The 21861-nt window shown below is 36.2% G+C and overlaps 2 protein-coding genes across 8 annotated transcripts in view; both read left to right on the top strand.

The window, feature by feature from the left end:
• Positions 1-886: 886 nt before the first annotated feature.
• On the top strand, positions 887-21432 carry LOC100980894 (bile acid receptor-like). The gene is given in 9 exon segments (XM_063604921.1): positions 887-893; positions 3824-4195; positions 4439-4458; positions 5786-5909; positions 12291-12433; positions 12533-12637; positions 12767-12866; positions 14430-14543; positions 21161-21432. Coding segments are annotated over 9 exon segments (1257 nt in total).
• Positions 14064-21861, top strand: part of SYCP1 (synaptonemal complex protein 1) — a 142933-nt gene continuing 135135 nt past the window's right edge. For 2 of the 7 annotated variants that reach the window (XM_055114314.2, XM_055114334.2), the window contains exon 1: positions 21555-21819. The gene's annotated coding sequence lies outside the window, so the exon portion shown is untranslated. Of the gene's footprint in view, positions 17301-18646; positions 20830-20881; positions 21820-21861 lie in introns of those variants that run through there. The other 5 variants (XM_055114319.2, XM_055114349.2, XM_055114342.2 and 2 more) reach the window with 5 other exon arrangements.

Consider the following 21861-nt stretch of genomic DNA (forward strand, 5'->3'; position numbering starts at 1 on the left):
ACACTTAGAAGAGGGCCAAGCAGGCAACTTGAGAGATGCTGTTTGACCTTTGACATGGGGTCTTATACATTGGCATCCTTCTGGGTTCTTGTATCCCTTCTCCCCTGATTGATCCCTTGGGGTGGGCTGTTTGCATGTGTAGTGGCCTGCTAGCAGTTGGGAGGGGAGCACATGCAGTGTGTTTACTACAGTTGTATGAATGCTCACTTGAGGTGTTCTTTCCTTACCAGTTGAATGTCCCTAGAAGGTCATATACCAGTTAAACTCTGCGATTTTGCCTCTTAATTGCGCATGCTTGAACCCACTCACCTAACTCCTGAGATCTTATTGGAAAGCTGCTGATCAATAGCTTCTCCTGCCCTGCTCATACCGCCTGACTATCTACTGTAACTGAATTAAATAAATTGGTGTTTAGAGATGAAAAAATCAACATTTTCCCAATTAAAGTGTAAATATGAATGTCTTGTATAAATTCTGCTAAATCCTTAGTTTAAAAAATAGCATTGTACTTTCATCAAACCATACTGATCTGATAACCACACTTTCGAATAGTCTCCAAAAATTTTGTTTCCTTCATGTTTTACTCTGAAAAGCCCAGCATTGACTGAAAGGAATGAAGCAGTGAGAACTGGACCAGAGAATGGCAAATACTTATATCACTGCATGTGATAGGTATTGTCTTGCTGAACCAGTCAGTGCATTGCTATGATATGTGACAAAAAACTACAGTAAAAAATTGTTAATAAGACTTTTTTTGTGAGAATTATGGTTAATTACAGAGATTTAAAAAATAAATTAACAAATGAACAAAAGACTGTAAATTATTCTCTATGAAAGAAAATAATTAGCTTCAAAAATCAATAATACTAAAACATTGTAAGCCAGAATGAAAGGTAAGGAAGGAAAAGCACAATAGTCTAAAACTGTGTTCAGTTTTAAAAAAGAGAATTAACATGCAAATTTGAAGTTATTTTTATGGGTTGGCTCAAACTGGTTTTCATGCAATTTAGTAAATGCAGTTCGCAATAGCTTTTCACATGCTTGACATTTTAATCTTAACATAAGATTCTTATAAAAGGTAAAGAGAAAGAAAACAGAATGCAAGAGAAACAGGAATTTTTTTGCAAAAAGACTAAGATTATAATATAAATTTAATCTTAAATGCAGCTTTCTTTTATAGTTTGAACTCTGATTTCCATGCCAACAGAACATCAGCCAGTTTTCTACTGTAGTGAAAAAAAGACAGTCTTTTTTCACAGTCATCCAAGAAAGGTCCTCTTCTTCTTCTTCTTCTTTTTTTTTTTAAAGAAAGCTACATTGGGCCGGGCGCGGTGGCTCACGCCTGTAATCCCAGCACTTTGGGAGGCCGAGGCGGGCGGATCACGAGGTCAGGAGATCGAGACCATCCTGGCTAACACGGTGAAACCCCGTCTCTACTAAAAATACAAAAAATTAGCCGGGCGTGGTAGCGGGCGCCTGTAGTCCCAGCTACTCGGGAGGCTGAGGCAGGAGAATGGCGTGAACCCGGGAGGCGGAGCTTGCAGTGAGCCGAGATCGCGCCACTGCACTCCAGCCTGGGCGACAGAGCGAGACTCCGTCTCAAAAAAAAAAAAAAAAAAAAAAAAAAAGAAAGCTACATTGTTTTACTGTTAACTTTTTTCTTATATAAGGCTGTCATTTGGTATTCATTCAACATTTAGCATTGCTTTGGATACTGTAAGATTGTAAATGATTTATGTAAATTAATTAAAATTATGATGTTTACCAATCTTGGTGGCAGAATTTTGAGGATAAGAATAAGTCTAATCATCTAATGATTCAGCACCAGGGGAAGCACACATATTAAAGACATTGAACAATTAAGTATTCCTGGATCCTTCTACAGCCAATTTTGAAATTTTAAATTTAGTAATTCTCCTGAAAGCAGGAAGTAAGTTGGTGTTTGGGAGCTTCTGATAATAATGATATACATTATGTATCATTTTATAGTATATACAAGCTTTTAATTACGTATAGTCATGTGTCACTTAATAACAGATGCTGCTTACATACGTTCTGAGAAATGCATTGTTAGGCAATTTCATCATTGTGTGAATATCATGGAATGTACTTACACAAACCTAGAGAGTATAGCTTACTACATACCTGGGCTCTATGGCCTAACCTGTTGCTCCTGGGCTAAAACCTGTATAGTATATTACTGTACTTAATACTGTAGGCAATTGTAACACAATGGTAAGTATTTGGTAGATTATTCTAAACATAGAAAAGGTTCAGTAAAAATACGGTACAAAGGATAACAAATGATACACTTGTATAGGGTACTTATGAATAGAGCTTGCAGGACTGGAAGTTGTTCTGAGTGAATCAGTGAATGAATGGTGAGTGAATGTGAAGGCCTAGGACATCACTGTACATTACTGTAGAACTTATAAATACTGTATACTTAGGCTACCCTAAAGTTATAAAAAATTATTTTCCTTCTTCAATAATAAACTAATTCTAGCTTACTGTAACTTTTTTACTTTATTAACTTAATTTTTTTAGCTTTTTGACTCTTTGGCAATAATACTTTTCTTAAAACACCAACACATTGTACAGCTGTATGAAAATATTTTCCTTATATCCTTTTCCTATTCTTAACTTTTTTCTATTAAAATTTTTTAAAACCTTTAAAACTTTTTTATTAAGGACAAGACACAAACACATGCATTAACCTAGATTTACACTGGGTCAGAATCATCAGTCATCTTCCATCTCCGTATCGTTGTCCCTCTGGCAGGTCTTCAAGGGCAATAATACACATGGAGCTCTCATCTCCTATGATAACAATGCCTTCCCTGGAATACCTCTTGAAGGACCTGCCTGAGGTTGTTTTACAGTTAACCTTTTTTTTTTTTTTTTTTTTAATAAATAGGAGCACACACTAAAATAATGATAAAAACTATAGGATAGTAAATACATAAACCAGTAACATGGTTGTTTATTATCATTATCAGGTATTATGTACTGTACATAATCGTATCTGCTACACTTTTACATGACTGGCAGCACAGTAGGTTTGTTTACACCAGCAGCACCACAAACATGTGAGGATGGTTATGACATCACTAGGTGACAGGAATTTTTCAGCCCCTTTATAATGTTATTGGACCACTGTTGTATGTGTGGTCCATTATTTACCCAAATGTCTTTATGCAGTGCATGACTATATTTCATTTCATTCTTACAGTGACCCTGTGAATTAGGTAAATTTACTCAGATAAACAACAAAATTAAAAAGAAACTAGTAATTTAAATCTGGCTACAAATGGCAATGAAGGGCATTGAGATATAGCAAATGAAGAGTTCAGACAAAATTTTTCTTTTGTTTGAAATAAGCAGATAACTGGTAAAAGTGTATTTTAGTTTGATTTTTTTTGCGAGGTAGTGAAATAATTAATTCATATTGTTCTTGACCAGAATACACTGAAACTAATTGTATCCACAAGGGAAATGCAGAAGGTGGGGAAAACCTTCTTCTGTTCCAAACTCTAGGACATATTATTTTTCACTTGAGGGAGAATGGATTGGTATGTAAGCTATGAGCAATGATTACCCTTTCTTATAGCTCCTGAGCAACCTCTGCATACCTCTGGGATTGTAGCATTTATCATGTATCAGTTGATTACTGTCTGTCCAACATGCTGGACAGAAAGCTTCTGGGATGTAGTGGATATGTTGAACTAACTTTGCTTGTTGAGATTAAACACTTTGAAATTTGAAAACAATTAGGAAATTTTGACTTTTTACCATTTGTTCTTTTTCATGTTTTAAAAACTAGATATTTTACCAGAACAAATTAGTTATCAGCTGCATGACACTCATTTTAAAAAATCACCTTATTGCCAGTATTCTATTGCTCAGTTTCCTCCAGCTTTACAGTCTGAATCTTTATAAAGTCATTTCAACACTTATATATTGGATCCACAGGACAGTGATGGTGGACAGTGTGGATTTAGTTCTCGTGAATTAAATAAACCCACTTATGTGGTTGCTCATGATGCTGAAGATGGATACCCTGGAATAAAAAGGTCCAGACCAACCTATTCTTCCTCAAGAAATAAGGGACAGGAAGAATTCTGTGTAGTTTGTGGTGATAAAGCATCACCATCACCATATCATTATAATGCACTTACCTGTGAAGGTTGCAAAGGTAAGGATAAGATTAAAATAAAATTGAAATCTTAGTACAAAATTTTAGGCATGTGAGAATACTCTTACTTTTTAAAGTATGAGAGTTAAAACCAGGGAAAGCCATGCTGTGATTAAATGGGTCAGTCTGTGGGATCAAAGACATGAAAATGGAATGAATGTAAAATTTATATGTAGTGTTTTTTTCATTTTTCATGAGGACTCTTACATTTAATTGTATAATTTGATATTTATAGAGTAGAAGGTTTCCATATTCCTAGATCAGTCTCCTGTTGGAAGAGAAAATGATGTTTTAAAAGATCTGAATGTTTACTATCACATCTTTTTATGTGGTTGCTATAATTCATGCATTTGGAGGAAATTTGAATTGAATGACTTATAAGATTCTATATTTTTTAACGCTTTGCAAAAACAAATTAAAGGTCTGAAAGTGAAGACCATTGCATTTTCCAAGAGTGAAACAGTCCTTGATAAAATTTGAGGTTTTGAAATACTGCTGCATGGCTTTTATTAAAAAATGCAGTTTGGGGACAGAACTTGTGAATGATTAGGTCAATATAGTGGGAAAACATGTCTTGTAGAGGTTCAGAGTGAAGTTTCACTGTTAGAATCTTACAATTCACCCCTTACAAAGAATAGCTAAATGAAGACTATGGGAAATGAAGTAACAGCTTTGTGAATAGAATAGCTGGGCACATGTTTACTTACTCTTGAAATGCAGGGCCTTGCTATTAAAACTAGATTGACAAATGAGACATAGTTCTGGAAACCAAAGCTGAACTTTTTACTCTTTTTGTTGAATCTAAATCATGAAACTCCCACTCTCAAGTGTCTATGGAAAAAGACGATATGGCTGGACTTTAAGAGGGATATTGACTAAGTTTATTGACTTCACTGCTTGGAATGGAAGAAAAAGATAGCAGGGATTATTGCATAAGAACAGGAATTGAAGGAGGAAATATGAAGAGGAACTACTATGCATGGATTTAGAAAGTGAAAGAGAGAATGTAGACCTCCCCCTCCCCCTGCCAAACATGGCCCCCTCAATATCTCAGTCCAAATAAACTAGCAACACTTTCTCATCTGGGAAAGTGCTAAAAAAGAGACATACGTAGGGAAGCAAGTTTGGAAGAATACTTCTTCCTTTGTGGGTTGAGTGGAAATGTGAGAGAAGAAAAAAGATTTTCTTTATAGTTTTATTTTACATGACCACCTATTCTTTAAAGGAAGTCTTGAGAGATGCTTCTTTAAATCTTGATATTCTGTAAAACATAGTTTTAAAAATGCTTTTAGCTGATATAACCACAGTAAAATAGAGAGTTGACTTAATGTAATAGAGCTATTGAGTTTAATTTCCAGATGTGATTATTGAAAGGAATAACCTTGGAATAGAATACATGAATCAGGAGAGGATTAAGACAACTATCCAGATAAATGTATATCAAACGATCTTATTGAGAGAAAAAACATTTTATTGAAATAATTTAGTTAACATGATTAATATGAAGGCATATATTAATAAAAATAATTAACTACAAATACCTATGGTAAAAAATTTTAAAACTTTTGTATTGGGTTTTTTTCAATGTAGCATCAACAAAATGTGGTATATAGTTGCAGGAATGGTAGTCACTATGAAATGGACATGTACATACGTAGAAAATGTCAAGAGTGCAGACTGAAAAAGTGTAAGGCAGTAGGAATGTTGGCAGAATGTAAGTGCCATGTGTTTTGCTTTTTTCTGAGGCGGATTTTGATTTTTTTTACCTTACTGAGAACTTAATTTTGAATGTCTACTTATTTGTTTGGATTTAAGCTATTTCTCTAGCAAACTACTCAATTTGGATGGCCAGTTACGAATGTAGGTAATTATTTCCATAGACCCTGCTCCATACTATCTTGCTCTAATTTTGGAAATAATCACATTTTCTTCTTAATTGAAAATCCTTGTATTTTCATGTTACTTAACCTAAAGTCATGTATTGCATCTAGAAAGAGGACAATTTTAAGTCAGTAGTTTCCAAAAGCTTACAAGATACCTAGTTATGTAGCATCTGCTGGTAATTAACACACAAGTGTTAAAACTCAACTCTATAGGCAGAAGAGTATGTAATCTTTTTGAATCCCTTCTATGTTCACTGTGTTTTTTGCTTAGATTATATGATGTTATTTAATCCTTACAGTAGTACTACAATTTTGACATAATTTCCTCAATTTCTCCTATTCCTTGTGGCTTAATTTTTTAATTAATTTTTTTCTTCTTTCCCTCCCTCCCTTTTTTTTTTTTTTTTTTTTTTTTTTTTTTTTTTTTTTTTTTAGACAAGGCTTGCTCTGTTACCCAGGCTGTGAGTGCAATGGTGCAATCACAGCTCACTGCAGCTTCCACCTCCGGCCTTAGCTTCTCGAGTAGCTGGGACCACAGGCACATGCCACCATATCTGGCTAATTAAAATAAAATTCTTGTGTAGAGATGAGATCTTGCTTTATTGCCCAAACTGGTTTCAAACTCCTGGGCTCAGTGATCTTCCCACCTCAGCCTTCCAAAGTGCTGGGATTACAGGCATCCCATCATGCCCAGCTAATTTTTCTTTAAAGAGTACTATTAATGTTTTCTTTTCATGTCTAATCTAGCCTTGTTCAAACTCTTATTATTTTGCATTTATGCTATTATATTAGTTTCCTGGCCATTTCTTCCTTCTCTCTTTTTGGTCAATCTATCTTTAGCTGTCATAATAATCTTCATTTTTTTATTAAGCTATACTCTTGTTCAATAAATGCCCTTTTATTTCTTTTATTCCTTTTATTTCATACTGATTATTATAAAACCCAATCTCTCTTGTCAAAGTTCTTCATGAAAAGGATTCATATTACTTAAAATTTCAGATATGTTATAGATCTTAAGGTTATCCTGTCCAACTAGCCTGAATCCTTTACTTTAGCCCTGTTTTAGTTAGCTTGAGTTGCCATAAGAAATACCATAAACTGGGTGGTTTAAAAAGAAATTTATTGTCTTACAATTCTGGAGGCAGAAGTCTGAGATCAGGGTGCCAGCACAGTTTGGTTCCGATGAGGGCTCCCTTCCTAGCTTGCCGATGTCTGCCTTCTCTATGTGTCCTTACACAGTGGAGAGAAGAAAGAGCAAGCTCACCAGTGTCTTTTCTTAGAAGGGCACAAATCCCATCACCAGAGCTCCACCCCTCATGACCTTATCTAAACATAATTACTTCCCAAAGGCTCCATCTCCAAATTCCATCACATTGGGGGTTAGGGCTTCAATATATGAATTTTGAAGGATACAATTCAGTTCCTAGCGATCCCTGGTAAGTTGTCTTTTAACCTATACATGAAAACCTATGTGAAAGGGAACTTATTTTCTCCCAGGACAATCCATAAATGAAATCAGTCCTCCTTTCCTCTAAACTTGAAGGAATTATTCCAAAATTGAAAAAAGAGAACCTATATGAGTGTTGCTGTCATGGAATATGAATATAAACATTATTCAAATGTTATTTATATGCTTTCCAGTCTCCCACTGCATCTTTCTATGCCTCTCTCTCTCTCTCTCTCTCGTTTATCCTTCTACATTTGAATTCCTGGCTGTCCGACCCCATATTCTAGGTAAAAGGAGTTTTCATCAGGAAAGCCCTGGATTTTTATGTGGCTTGGTTTCATTCCATAAGCATACAACTGAAATGATGGAACTGGAAAAAGATGAACCAAAAGTATTAAATACACAGTACATTCCTATCTTCATAGAATACAGAAGTCCCAGTAAATTAATCGGCATATCATTAAAACTTTGTGATTCCTATGGAGTACACCAAGCTAGTACACTTGCTTCTCAAGCATTTGGTGCCTATCTGTCTGAGAGGTGTGTTCACAGAACAATGTGCATATCTCTCTAGACTTAGGTCTGCTTAAATCTATACGTGTCAAATAAAACACAGAACAATGGAGATATTTTATTTGAAAGGCGCACTGCAAGTGGGGAAGGGACTTTTGCAATAGGGCAAGGGGGACTACTGCAATAGGAAGAATGCTGTAGTTAAAAGATACACAAGAAATTCAAGAGTTAGGCAAAAAAGAGTTTTATAGAAAGGAATAAATAAAGCTAGAAAGAACTGATTACAGAGTAGGATAAAAAGGTGATACGATCAGATAATGTATCAGAGAATGTTTTACTCTGAGTCTAGCCTAGTCTCAGAAAGCTATGTTTGCTGGCTCAGGCTTAGGGTGGATCAAAGTTTCAGGGCCTGGAGCAAGAAATGAAGGTTAGTCGAAGTTTTGTTGATACATATTTTGTTTTGATTGATCAGTGGGGATAAAACAGTTGAGATAATCATTCAGGAAGCAGAGAATGTGAATTTGCATGGTCTGTGTCTGGCTTTGTCATAGGTAAACAAAGGGGCATCCACGAGTCTTACCTAAGTCAGATTGGGAAAGGTAGTTCTTTGCAGGAAGCCATTTTCCAGAACATAGAAGGATGGGAAGCTTCCTTTAGCTTTCGCTATTTTATATGAGCATGGGACTCAGGTAAAATTTGAAATTGTCAAGACCTAGTGATTTGAGGGTTGCCCCAAGTTTGCCCTAAAGTAATGCATGACTTTGTTTTTATGATCCTGCCACCATTACCATAGATATTCATACTACACTCACCATTAAATTGAACTAATATACTTTTTTTTTTTCACTTTCGTAAGTAATTACAGAAGCCTGTGCAAACAGAGCCTGTACGACATTACTTTCTTTCCTTTGGAGTCCTAATTCCCTTGCCATATGATGATACTTTAAGTATCTGAATATAGCTATCTTGTTCCTCATGAATTCCTTTCTCTCATTTTAAAGTATCATGTCCACTACCAAACATGGTAATCAAACATGTGCAAAGCAGAGTGGAATTCAGTCTTTCTAGGTACTATGGGTTAGGTATATTAATATAGTTTAAGAACACATTGGCTTTTAAAGGTAGCTGCACTGTAGATCCCTTTTTCTCTGTTTTAATCTCAGCTCAATCTTATTGGCTGCTAGTAAGGCTGGACCCTGAAACTATTATCTCATATTGAGCTAAGTAAGAGTTGACAGACTACCTCCTTTTGCTTGTACATGTACTGCTATTAATTTACTGTTATTAACCAGTTCAGTCTACAAAGTTCAAAAGTTGTATGCCAAGGACAAATTTGATTTATTAGCAAGAGTGTGCCCTAACCACACTCTGAGGTATGATTACCGTAGGATATCCCAGGTAGTGGAAGTTATTTGAAGTCAGATGAGTTGTAATGTCATGGTTCCAGATTATTAGTGAATTAAGATCCTAGCCAAAGGTTGCAGACATAGGAGACCAAGTCCTCTACTTTCAGGGGAGCTGGTGAGATCTAAGAATGTTTATAGGCCACTAGAAAAATAGGTTAGGGCTCAAGAGAAGGTTTCACTCTCACTGGGGAGCTGAACAGAAAGCTAATAAAAATAAAAAATAGAACCGACCATTTTCCACATGTCTTACTTAATTCTCACTATAACCACAATGAAATACGCATTTTATCATTCCATTCTATGGATGAGTAAAGCAAGTCATAGAGTCACATAGCTAACTAGGTGGTAGAGCCAACATTCAAATCCAGGCATGCTGACCAACTCCAGTATTGGTTATGTTAAACATTATGTGGTGCTACAGTCAGAAATACAATGTGTGTGACTGTGTCCCCCTTCATGTTATTCAAGATTGGTTCAAAAACATTGCAAAGTCGACCTTGCAGGTTAAAGATACTAGCACTTCCTGCTAAAGAGCATTGGAAAAGTCAGGGATTGACATCATGTGCAGGTCTTAATAGCTATCCTCAGTAAACTTTTCCTTTGTTACATTTCAGCATAATATTCAGTCTGAAGAGCTTTAAAAATTTTTTTTTGTCATATGATGTTTGGGTTATTTCTTTAAGATAACATTGACAATTTGATCCATATTGTGGTTTAAAATATTGTCTAGAACTAGATGAAATATGAAACCTTATGACTTACCATTAAAGATATTCTTATAGACTGGCATTCATCTATTTATCAACTTTCTTTGAATATGGTTCCTCAAGTAGTTATTACTTTACACCAACAATCTTGAATCCAACCTACATCTCCATCCTGGCTCTAAGCATATATTAAGAGGACTTGTGAAATGACGTGTTAAATTCCATATATACTTTGTCTAAAGTATTTCCTTGATCTTCCATTCTAAGAATCCTGTCCAAGACAGAATTGAAATTAAGCTGACATGATTAGTTGTTCTGTTAATTTATACTGGGTTTCACTGGTTATTGCTTTTCCTTTTGAGTTTCCACAAACAAATTGTTCAGATGTAGTTTGTATGAAATTTATCTTTCTGCCTCTTTTTGAAAATCATTATGAAGCCTTCTGACTTCTAGTGACATTTCCCTTATTATCTGCTATTCCTTCAATATCAGACTATAGTTCAATTCTATAGAAACTAATGTTTTTCAGTTGAAGAGATATAAATGCATTAAGAACACTTGCTTTTAAAGAATTTTTTCACCCATTTAGATGACGATTTTATTTTGTGCTGTCCAAAAAGGTTGACTTGTTTCCTTTAAGTTGTCATCAATATTACATACAGGCACCAAGCTGTGAGTCTCATTTCTTGCTTTGGATGTAACTAAAAACATGCCCTTTTCCCATATATCATGGACTCCATTTTGACATGGCTCCTTATTTTTTTTCTTTTTGTTTTTCCTTTTTTTTGAAAGGACTCTTTTTCCTTTTTTTTGAAACAGACTCTGTTGCTCAGTCTGTGGAGTGCAGTGGTGTGATTACAGCTCACTGAAGACCCGACCTCCTGGGTTTGGGTGATCCTCCCACCTCAGCCTCCCGAGTAGCTGGGACTACAGACACATACACCACGTCTGGCTAATTTTTATATTTTTTGCAGAGATGGGGTTTCACCATGTTGCCCCGGCTGTTCTCAAACTCCTGCATGGCTCCTTTCTTTAAAGGAGTCTATAATTTCTCTTTCCAAACAGTTAATTCTTGCTAATTTGAAATCTTTCCAGAGTTGAAATTCTTTACCACCATTTCCTCTTGTGCCTGTGTAAGACTTTATGAATTTATTTTTCACCCTTTCATGACTTATCTTCACTTCTCTGCCATTCCCTTTTCCTTTAGGGTACTCTTCTTTTTCATAACTAAAACCTCTTTCGAATATACCTCTTTAGTAAGCCTCCCCACAATTAATTCCCTCTGATTCTAATGACTCCTTTTCTTTATATAATTTTTGCATTTGTGTATTCAGTTCTAATTATTTTAATATTTGATATTCCTTAAATGGCTTCATATTTTGATATATTCTTGTTTCCCAACAAAATAATGAAATAATTTAGAAAAAGGCTAAGGCTTTTGTTTTTTTTCTACCTCAGCTCCTGATATACTTTTTATGTGATTGGTATGTTTTAAACACTTATGAAAAAATGACGAACATAATAAATGATAAAGATTAGTATTTGGTTAGTTTTAGTAGTTGTTTACAACAACTGTTGCTGTTCAGGTAGAAGTTCTAGTTGAAGATTCAAAGATGTGTAAAGGTGGCAAGTCAAAAATAAAAATTGTTCACTTTATAAAGAGTGTCCACTGCCTTGTCTTGATTATAAGAAAAAAATTGACTGAGCTGATTTTGAACATCACAAGATACTCTCTTGACCATATGATGTAAAAATCAAAGATAAAAGCCTGTAGCTAAGGTAGTTCAACTGCTTTATGAGTTGATATTTTATGTTGTTTCCAAAATATAATTCATGTGAAAATTGTTCTAATATGAAACAGTCTAAATTTATAATTTGGAGATGCAAAATTAATGTATAATTTATGTCTAGGATCACTGTGTACTTTTAAGTAGGCAAGATAGTTGTGGAATGAAAAGGAGAAAGTAATGTAGTAAATGTAATTGCTATGTACATACTTGCCCAAAAGAAGGATTCTTTGTAAAAAGACAAGTCTATGATGATATATGTATATATACATGTACAATATAAGAGAATTTTAATCCTATCATGTTATCTGTCATACCAGAAACATTTTATATGAATTTTGTAATAACACAGGTTTGCTCACAGAAATCCAATGTAAATTAAAGAGACTTCAAAAGAACTTTAAGGAGAAGAATCATTTTTACTCTAACATCAAAGTGGAAGAGGAAGGAGTAGACAACAGTTTTCTATCATCCACCACTAGACCTGGAAAAGTGGCAAGGCTTTTCTTATAAAATTTGTTTCTTTAATTATGGTGTTTTGTTTAATAATTATGAATTCTATATTTATAATTTTCCTCCTATATTTTCTTATAGATTCAGGAAAGCATGGAACTAACTGAAGAGGAACATCAGCTCATTAATAACATTGTGGCTGCTCATCAAAAATATACCATTCCTTTAGAAGAAACAAATTTGTATGTGTTCATTACTGAAAGAAATAATGTATAATTATGTTAGGAAACAAAAGCACAAGCATAACAGTTTAAAATTTCAAAAGATACTTGAAAAAATAAAATTCATTAATCTTATTGCTTTTTTATGGGTTAGCTGCAGGAACATGCAAATCCTGAACTGAGCTTTTTGCAACTCTCAGAGACAGCAGTCCTACACATACGTGGGCTAATGAATTTTACCAAGGGGCTCCCAGGTAATTACCTTTGGGAAAAATTAATTTAATACTTAAGTTAATTTTATAAAAAGTTCCCTGTTTTAAGGGAAGTGGATATTTTAGGAAAAGGAAAAAAACCCTCTATTTTTTCACCAACATTTTGTTTCTTTTTTCTTTTTCTTTTTTTTTTTTTTTTGAGACAGGGTCTTACTCTGTTGCAGGCTGGAGTGCAGTGGCATGACCACGGCTCACTGCAGCCTTAACTTCTCGGGCTCACGTGATCCTCCCACCTCAGCCTGCTGAGTAGCTGGGACTATAGGCATGCACACCATGCTCGGCTAATTTTTGTATTTTTTGTAGACAGACGGTTTCACCATTTTGCCCAAGCTGATCTTAAACTCCTGGGCTCACAAAGCTGCCTCTCAATGCAAAAACGTGTTTATTTTGTCTGCTTTAATCAGATGGGTGAAAATCTAAATATTAAAAAATACTGCTCAGAGAGTAGAATTCAGATAAAAGAGGCTAGGAAGAGTAGTGTGGTGAGAGGAGTAAGGATGGTTAATGGGTACAAAAATATAGTTAGAATTAATAAGATCTAGTATTTGATATCACAACATGTTGATTACAGTCAACAATAATTTATTGTACATTTAAAAATAACTAAAAGAGGCTAGCGCAGTGGCTCACACCTGTAATTCCAGCATTTTGGGAGGGCCCAGGCAGGAGAATTACTTGAGCCCAGGAGTTTGAGACAAGTCTGGTCAACACAGCAAGACCCCATTTCATCAAAAAATTAAAAAAATCTCAGGCCTGGTGGTGTGTCCCTGTGGTCCCAGCTACTCAGAAGGCTGAGGCTAGAGGATTGCTTGAGCCCAGGAGTTCCAGGTTGCAGTGAGCTGTGATCACACCACTGCACTCTAGGGCGACAGAGTGAGAACTTTGTCTCTAAACAACAACAACAAAAACCCCCACAAAACTATAACTGGAATATTTGTAACACAAAGAAATGATAAATGCTTGAGGTGATGGATACCCATTTTCCCTGATGTGATTATTACACGTTGTATACCTGTATCGAAATATCTTATGTACCCCATAAATATATATACCTACAATATACCCATAAGAATTAAAAATAAAAAAGTGAAATTATTCAAATGACTTCAAAGACTTGAGAGTTAAGACAATCAAAAGGTTAATTGCTTATTTTTTGAAAATGACTTTTTTTTTCTATAATGCATATAACAAAGAAAATTCCCTGTACAATACTGAAAAATCAAACCGCTGTTGGCCAAAACTTAGCTGTCTATTTACATGTACAGATATCTCATCGTAAACATAAATTCTTCAAGGCTAAATCAACTATGTTTAATTTGCTTTGCCATAGGAAAAATATTATTCAGTTCTGATAAAAGTGCCCCAAAATATTACCATGTGGAATCAAGAATTTATTTCAAATTTGAAATAACATATTATGATTATTCTAAGGGAGCATTTAGGATTCATACTATTATATGAATAATTTAAAATGTTAAAATACTACATCTGAAAATTATCTTTTGATTATCGATTTCAAACAATTATGTGATCTTCTCTTTAAAGGATTTGAAAATTTGGCCAATGAGGATCAAACTGCACTACAGAAGGGATCAAAAACTGAAGTGATATTTCTCCATGGGGCCCAACTTTACAGTCAGAAACAATCAGCCTCTGAAAGTAAAAATGGATTTTTTTCTAACTTTAATGTTAATAGTTACTGTTAAATTTAGCAACAAACTGTATAACATTGAGCTATTTTTTATTTTAATTTTGCCAGTTACTATAGGCAAAATTACTTAATAATAGCTCTTCATAAAAAGCTATAGTTTTATAAAAAGCTATTTTTTATTATATAGCATCATGGAAAACACATTTTTGGAGGGTCTCCTATACAATCTTTCTATAAACTAAAAACTATTAATTTAACTTCTTGTTTCAGTAATAAAAATTATAAATCTATCATTTGCTGGGAGTATTTCTGATCTAACAACTATGCTGGATTCTGAAAGATTGAGTTTAAAGATTAGAAAAAAAATCAGGCTTTATATTTTTCCTTTTTACTAGGTTCTGTGAGAATGTTAAATCATTCAGATTATACACCAAATTGTCACAATAGGAGTGGTGATAGAAGTCTTATTTGTTTTATGGAAAAATTTTACAATGAAGAATGTCCTTCTACTACTCTAATTGGTAATATGACTCAATATGAAATATTATATTGGATGCAAAAATTTGTATGTAATGTTTAACTTTCTTATACTGCTTTGAGATACAATGATAATTTCCATATGTTTGATTCTACCCTATGTTTGGATGAAAATACATTTTCGTATCAGTTTTTTGGGTGTTACTGAAGAATTTATTACACACTGTTTTACTTCTACAAAAGAATGAGCAAACTTGATGTAACTAATACTGAATATGCTCTGCTTGCAGCAACAATTGTTTTTTTCAGGTAAAAACTTTTTTTCAGGTAAAAACCATTCAGTGGTAAAAATCTGTATTACATTTGGCAATGAAATGATGAGGTTTGTGGTTACTAAATTATTAATTACAGCCAAATGTACCAATTTTGTTTTATCACAATTTCCTTCTCTACAGGAGCATTCCTTTAAGCTTATATACATGCTATAATTTTTTGCAACTTAAAAAAATGCTTTCTTGACCTCATATCCACTTTCACCTACTCTTATTTCTCTGTTACACTTTACAGAAAAAAATTTCTTTAGAGGGTTGTGTATACTCCCTTCTCCATTCCTTTTGTTGACTCCTAAACCCTCTACAGTAAGATTATGTCCTCTCCTCTCCACATCACCATAACTAGTCAATATCTTTGGGATCTTGGCATTGCTGATTCCGGTGGTCAATTCCTAGTCTTCAGCTTACTTGACCCATGAGCTACATTTGACAGATCATGTCCCCTCTCTTAGAACACTTTCATCACTTGGCTTCAGTTGATCACTTCTTCCTTCTTGACATGCATGTTTTTTTCTTGATTTCTAAGACCCCACACACTCTTGATTTTTCTCCTTAGTGGTTGCACTTTCAGTTTATTTTGTTAATTCCTCTTCATCTCCCACAGAGACAAATGACAAGAATATTCCAGGGCTCAGTTCTCTTTTTTCTGTACTCACTTTCTTTGCAATTTCATCCTATCTCATGGCTTTAAAGGCCATGTATATGCTGACCACTCCTAAATTTATTATATATACCAACCTGGAGTGCTCTCCCAAACCCCATTAAATAGCCTATTCAAGATTTTAACTTGGATATCTAGTAGGCATATCAAATTTAACACGCTTGAAAGTGAATTCCTAGTTGCCTCCCCCTCCATCCTTCTATATTTGTTCTCCATCTCTGCTAAATGGTATTTTCCATCCTTGAAGTTGTATAAGCTAAAATTTTTTGTCATCCTTAACTTCTTTCTTTCTCTTATACCCATATCAAATATACAACAAATCCCACTGGCTCTGCTCTCAAAATATATCCGGAACTTAACCAGAACTTACTATTTCTATCCTTACCATCCTAATTTAAACTACTCTCCTAACTGGCTTTTTCTGTTTCTGCCCTTGCCTCTCTACAGTCTATTCTCTATACAGGAGCCAGAGTAATTCTTTGAAAATGTAAGTCAGATCATGTGATACCCCTCAGCTCATAACCCTTAAATGGCTTCCTATTTTACACAGATTAAAGCCAAAGTTCTTTTCATCATTGCCTATTACTATTCCTTTTGCTTATTCCATTCCAGCCATGCTGCTTTTGACGCAGATATTCCTAGAAAATTTCAAGCAGGCTCCTGGTACAGGTTCTAGTGTATTTGATAAGTCTTCTGCCTGGAAACCTCTTTCCCCAGATAGTCACATGACTCCCTTATTCACCATCTTAGATTTCCGCTAAATGCCATTTTATCTCTGATTCGCCTTTGAAAAATTAGTTACCACCCCTTACCCTAAATTCTTATCCTCCTCCCTGTTTTTTTTCCTCTATAACAGACCACTCTGCTATATTACGTTATTACTTTAAAAAATGTGTATATGTCTCTTTCCTCCCCAACTCCTCTCAGACCCAGAATATAAACTCAGTGAGGGGAGAAAATTTTGTCTGTTATGTTCACCGCTGTATCGCTAGCACAGTGACTGGATGGATGAATGAATGCTGCCTAAACATTAATAAATTATTGATTGGCTCTTATATTTTACAGCTGGATGTTTGAACAACTTTGCCTTTTATTTACTGTTGATCTTGGGAAAATTACTGAATTTTTTTAAGTTTCAAGTATGCCCTTGGCTGCTTTTATATTCTTTTTTTTTTTTTTTTTTTTGAGTCGGAGTTTCGATCTTGTTACCCAGGCTGGAGTGCAGTGGCGCAATCTTGGCTCACTGCAACCTCTGCCTCCTGTGTTCAAGTGATTCTCCTGCCTCAGGCTCCTGAGTAGCTGGGATTACAGGCGTCCACCACCACACGTGGCTAATTTTTCATATTTTTAGTAGAGATGGGGTTTTACCATGTTGGGCAGGCTGGTCTCAAACTCCTGACCTCAGGTGATCCACCAGCCTCGGCCTCCCAAAGTGCTAGGATTACAGGTGTGAGCTACTGCTCCTGGCCCAGCTGCTTTTATATTCTTATAACTACTTACTGACCCTTCCTTCCTATGTAACTTAGTGGAAATTACTTAATTTTCTAGGTTTCAAGAAGCTCATCTGGAAAATGGTGATAATAATAGAACTCATCTCATACAGTATTGTGACTACTACATAAAATAATACATAGAGGCAAGTCACTTAGCATAATATTTAGCATATATTAAGGGCTCAGTAAATATTTGTTTTTTGTTATTTAAAAGCTGCATTGTTTTAAAAGATTATTTATCTTTTGCTACTTTCCAATATACATTAAGATAAATATGATGATATTTTTCAGATCGTCCATGCCTTAAAAATAAGCAATAAATGGAAAATTTACAAGAACCAGTTTTACAAATATTGTATAAGTATTCAAAAATGTATCATCCAGAAGACCCACAGCATTTTGCTCATCTCATATGGAAGCATACTGAACTGAGAACTCTGAACTATAACCATTCAGAAATACTTAGCACTTGGAAAACCAAGGACCCCAAATTGGCTACTTTACTCTCTGAGAAGTGAAATTTGTATTCTTGCTGAAATTTTAGAATGTTGTAGTTTGTTTTAAACTTCCTAAATCTGAATTGTTTACCATATAGGATGACTTTATCATATAGGATGACTTTATCATATAGGATGACTGATTTGGACAACATGAACGGTATTGCTGTGTTACCAATATATGACCGTAAAATGGACATCATCAATGCTCATCAAAATTTTATGAAAATTTTGTGGAATATAGAACTATCACTGAGGGATATCTAGGATTCTTTTTATGATTGGACTCAAAAGAAGCAAAAGTTGTTTCCTCATGTTTCCTTCAAAAGGAGCCAGAGAGTTATTACCTGAAGAAGCTTCACTTTTTTCATTCAGTAAAACATTGAATGAAAATATATAAATTTATGGATATAAGAAAGGCTAGCTAGTGCAAACAGTTGTAATTGAAATAAAGAGAGTTTGGCCGGGCGTGGTGGCTCACACCTGTAATCCAAACACTTTGGGAGGCTGAGGCAAGTGGATCACCTGAGGTCAGGAGTTCAAGACCAGCTTGACCAACATGGCGAAACCCCGTCGCTACTAAAAATACAAAACAAAATACAAAAATTAGCCAGGCATGGTGATGCGCGCCTGTAATCCCAGCTACTCCAGGGGCTGAGGCAAGAGAATAGCTTGAATCCGGGAGGTGGAGATTGCAATGAGCCAAGATCACGCCATTGCTCTCCAGCCTGGGCGACAAGAGCGAAACTCCATCTCAACAACAACAGCGACAACAACAACAACAGAATAAAGAGAGTTTGTGACCTTCATTAACTAAAGCCAGACTGATGGAATAAGGAGGTAACATTTAAAACCTATTCCAGTTACAGCATTTTGTGAATTATTAAAGACGAGCAAAACCATTCAAATCTTATCATTTCTTAATGCCTTAAAAAAAGAGATGCTTTATAAAAACAAAGTAGGAATTTTGTGATGGCAAGAATAATGAAAAATTAAAATACAGATTATTAAAATATTTTAACATATATTAGGAAATTAAACATAATTTACTTCTCATTCTGGCACAGAATATTTTAACATTTTTGCCAACATCTTTTGTGGAAAAAAATGAAGTTCTTAAAACCAGAAATCTTTCTACAAATTTTTAAGTCCTTATATGGACAGGATGTTAATATGTTAAATTAAATTTCGTGTGAAATACATGGAAGTGAGAAATTCTATGGTGGCACTATTGCTTTGGAAGACTGATTTTAAGTAAATAAAATATGGTAAATTTAATATAACACTAGGAGTAGCATTTTGGTTTTCAATAAAGAAAAAAGTGACCATAGTTGAAATTTTCACTGTTGTAAAACTTTTAAAAATATTGGGATATTAGATTTATAGCCTCAATTGAATGAAAATTTTTAATTAGATCAATTATTGCCTCTGGTGGTACTTTGTGTATATTCTTAGTATCATCTCTCTGAGGGAGTATCTTATCTTTTTCAGAGTATCTAGACTCAGTTTCCCTAAATAGTAAAATGAAGGAGTTAAACTGGATCATCCTTTACTGCTCAAAAATTTTATTTTATCGGGAATGATTGTTTCTGATTATACAAAATGAGCTATTAAAAATATTGCTAAAGTCCTTAGAAAAAGCATCAATTATATTATGATGCACAGAGAAAGTTGGAAAACAAAGTCAATGGTATATTCAAAATGGAGCTCATTATTTTATTGCTCAAAATTAAGTAACTTAGCACTAGGATGATGATAATAGCTAGTTACTCAAGCCTGAAACCAGGTAGTCATCTTAGACTGCTCCCTTTCTTTCACTTCTTACTACTAAAAAGTTATAAAATTCTACTAATTTTACTTCTTAAATATCTTTTACATTTGACACCTCCTCTTCACTCCACTGTCCGTGTCATAACTCAAGTCCTCATGTCTCACCCAGGCTATTAAAACTGTCTCGCTACTCTGGTCTCTTAAGCCTAAACCATTCTTCATACTACAAGTTTTCTTCTGAACTCGATCGTGTAATCCTTTCTGCTCAAAATTCTTCAGGATCTCCGTCCACAAAGTCAAAAATCCAGACACTTTTCCAAGGCCTTTCTATAATACTTGCTTTCTCTTTCTCTTTTTTTTTTTTTTTTTTTTTTGAGACGGAGTCTCACTCTGTGGCCCAGGCTGGAATGCAATGGGGCAATCTCGGCTCACTGCGACGTCTGCCTCCCCGGGGGTTCAGGCGATTCTCCTGCCTCAGCCTCCCGAGTCACTGGGACTACAGGCGTGTGCCACGTGCCTGGCTAATTTTGTATGTTTACTGGAGACAGGGTTTCGTCATGTTGGCCAGGCTAGTCTCAAACTCTTGACCTCAAGTGATCCGCCCTTCTTGGCCTCCCAAAGTGCTGGGATTACAGGAGTGAGCCACCGCGCTCGGCTAATACTTGCTCTTGAAATCTCTAGTGTCATCTCTTGCCATTTTCCCCACTTAATCCTCACACAGAACGCTTCTTGGACTTAGTTGTAATAATCTCTCTCACAACTCCAATGCCTTTGCTCGCCTTCCGTCAACCAGCAATACTCTTTCCCCATTCCCTCTCCCTCTCCCTCTCCCCCTTCCCCCACTCTCCCCTCTCTCCCCTCTCTCCCCTCTTTCCCTACTCTCCTCCGTTTCCTCCCTCTGCCTCCTTTCTCTCCTCTGTCTCCTCTCTCTCTCTCTTTGAGACAGAATCTGGCTCTGTTGCCCAGACTGGAGCCAGTGGCAGGATTATTAGCTCACTGCAGCCTCTGTCTCCAAGACTCAAGTGATCTTCCCGCCTCAGCCTTTTAAGTAGCTGAGGACACAGGTGCGCACCACCACACCCGGCTATTTTAGGAGAGGCAGGGTCTCACTACGTTGCCCAGACTGGTCTTGAACTCCTTCCTGGGCTCAAGCAGTCCTCTCGCCTTGGCCTCCCAAAGTGTTGGGATTACAGGCGTGAGCCACCGGCCCGCCTAGCCAACTCTCCATTCACTCATTCTTATGTGAAACAGTAACAGAACCATACCACATCTGTGGAGCTTCTCCTGACTCCCCAAGCCACCCTAAGAGCCACTTTGCCTACGTCCTTATCATAGGAATTACCCTAAATGATTATAGGACATTGTAATTGTTTGCCCCACTGTTTCCTTCCTAAGATTGTGACCTCTTGGAGGGCAGAAATGGATTTTTCACTCTCACCTTCAGTCTGTCACAGAGCCTGACAGTTTCCTTAGCATTCTTTGACAATAGCAGAAGCCTAAAGAACTTCCAAGGAAATACAGAATCCGGGAAAGAATTGTTCCTAGCGATTAGGGAAATCTCGCGAGATTCAGGTCCTGGGAGCCTGGCAAGCCCACACAGCGACGGTTATTTAGCCGTTGAACTGCCAGCCGCCCGGGGCCCACGCGCTCCGGGCCGCTCAGGCTGAGCGATTTCCCGCCTTTTCTGAGGTTCTGAGGCGGGAGCTATTGGTTCTTTCTGTTGCCCTCATAGACCGTATGTAGCAGTTCGCGTGGGCACAGAACCCACGGTTTCCCGCTAGTTCTTCAAAGGTGAGGGCAGGTGCCCCGAGTTCTTTTCCTGGGGACTGAGCCCAGAGCGGGGCGATGTTGTGCTACTGCACCTCCCCGCCGCAGCCCTCCGCTGTTTTCTTTTGGGTAGTGGTCCAGGAACTTAAGACAGTTCCTCTTGGCGATGTGATGGAATTTAATGGGACAGGAGAAGGGAACGGGCTTTCTTTTCAGGCCAGCGTGGCAGCGGGCGGTGGGGCGGAAGGGAGAAGGAAACGAGGGTTTATTCCGTTGCCCACTCCGCGGTAAGCGACGTTGTAGGGCTCCACTGTAGCGAGAGCCCCGTG

Source organism: Pan paniscus, chromosome 1 (assembly GCF_029289425.2).
Source record: "Pan paniscus chromosome 1, NHGRI_mPanPan1-v2.0_pri, whole genome shotgun sequence".
Taxonomy (NCBI): Eukaryota; Metazoa; Chordata; class Mammalia; order Primates; family Hominidae; genus Pan; species Pan paniscus.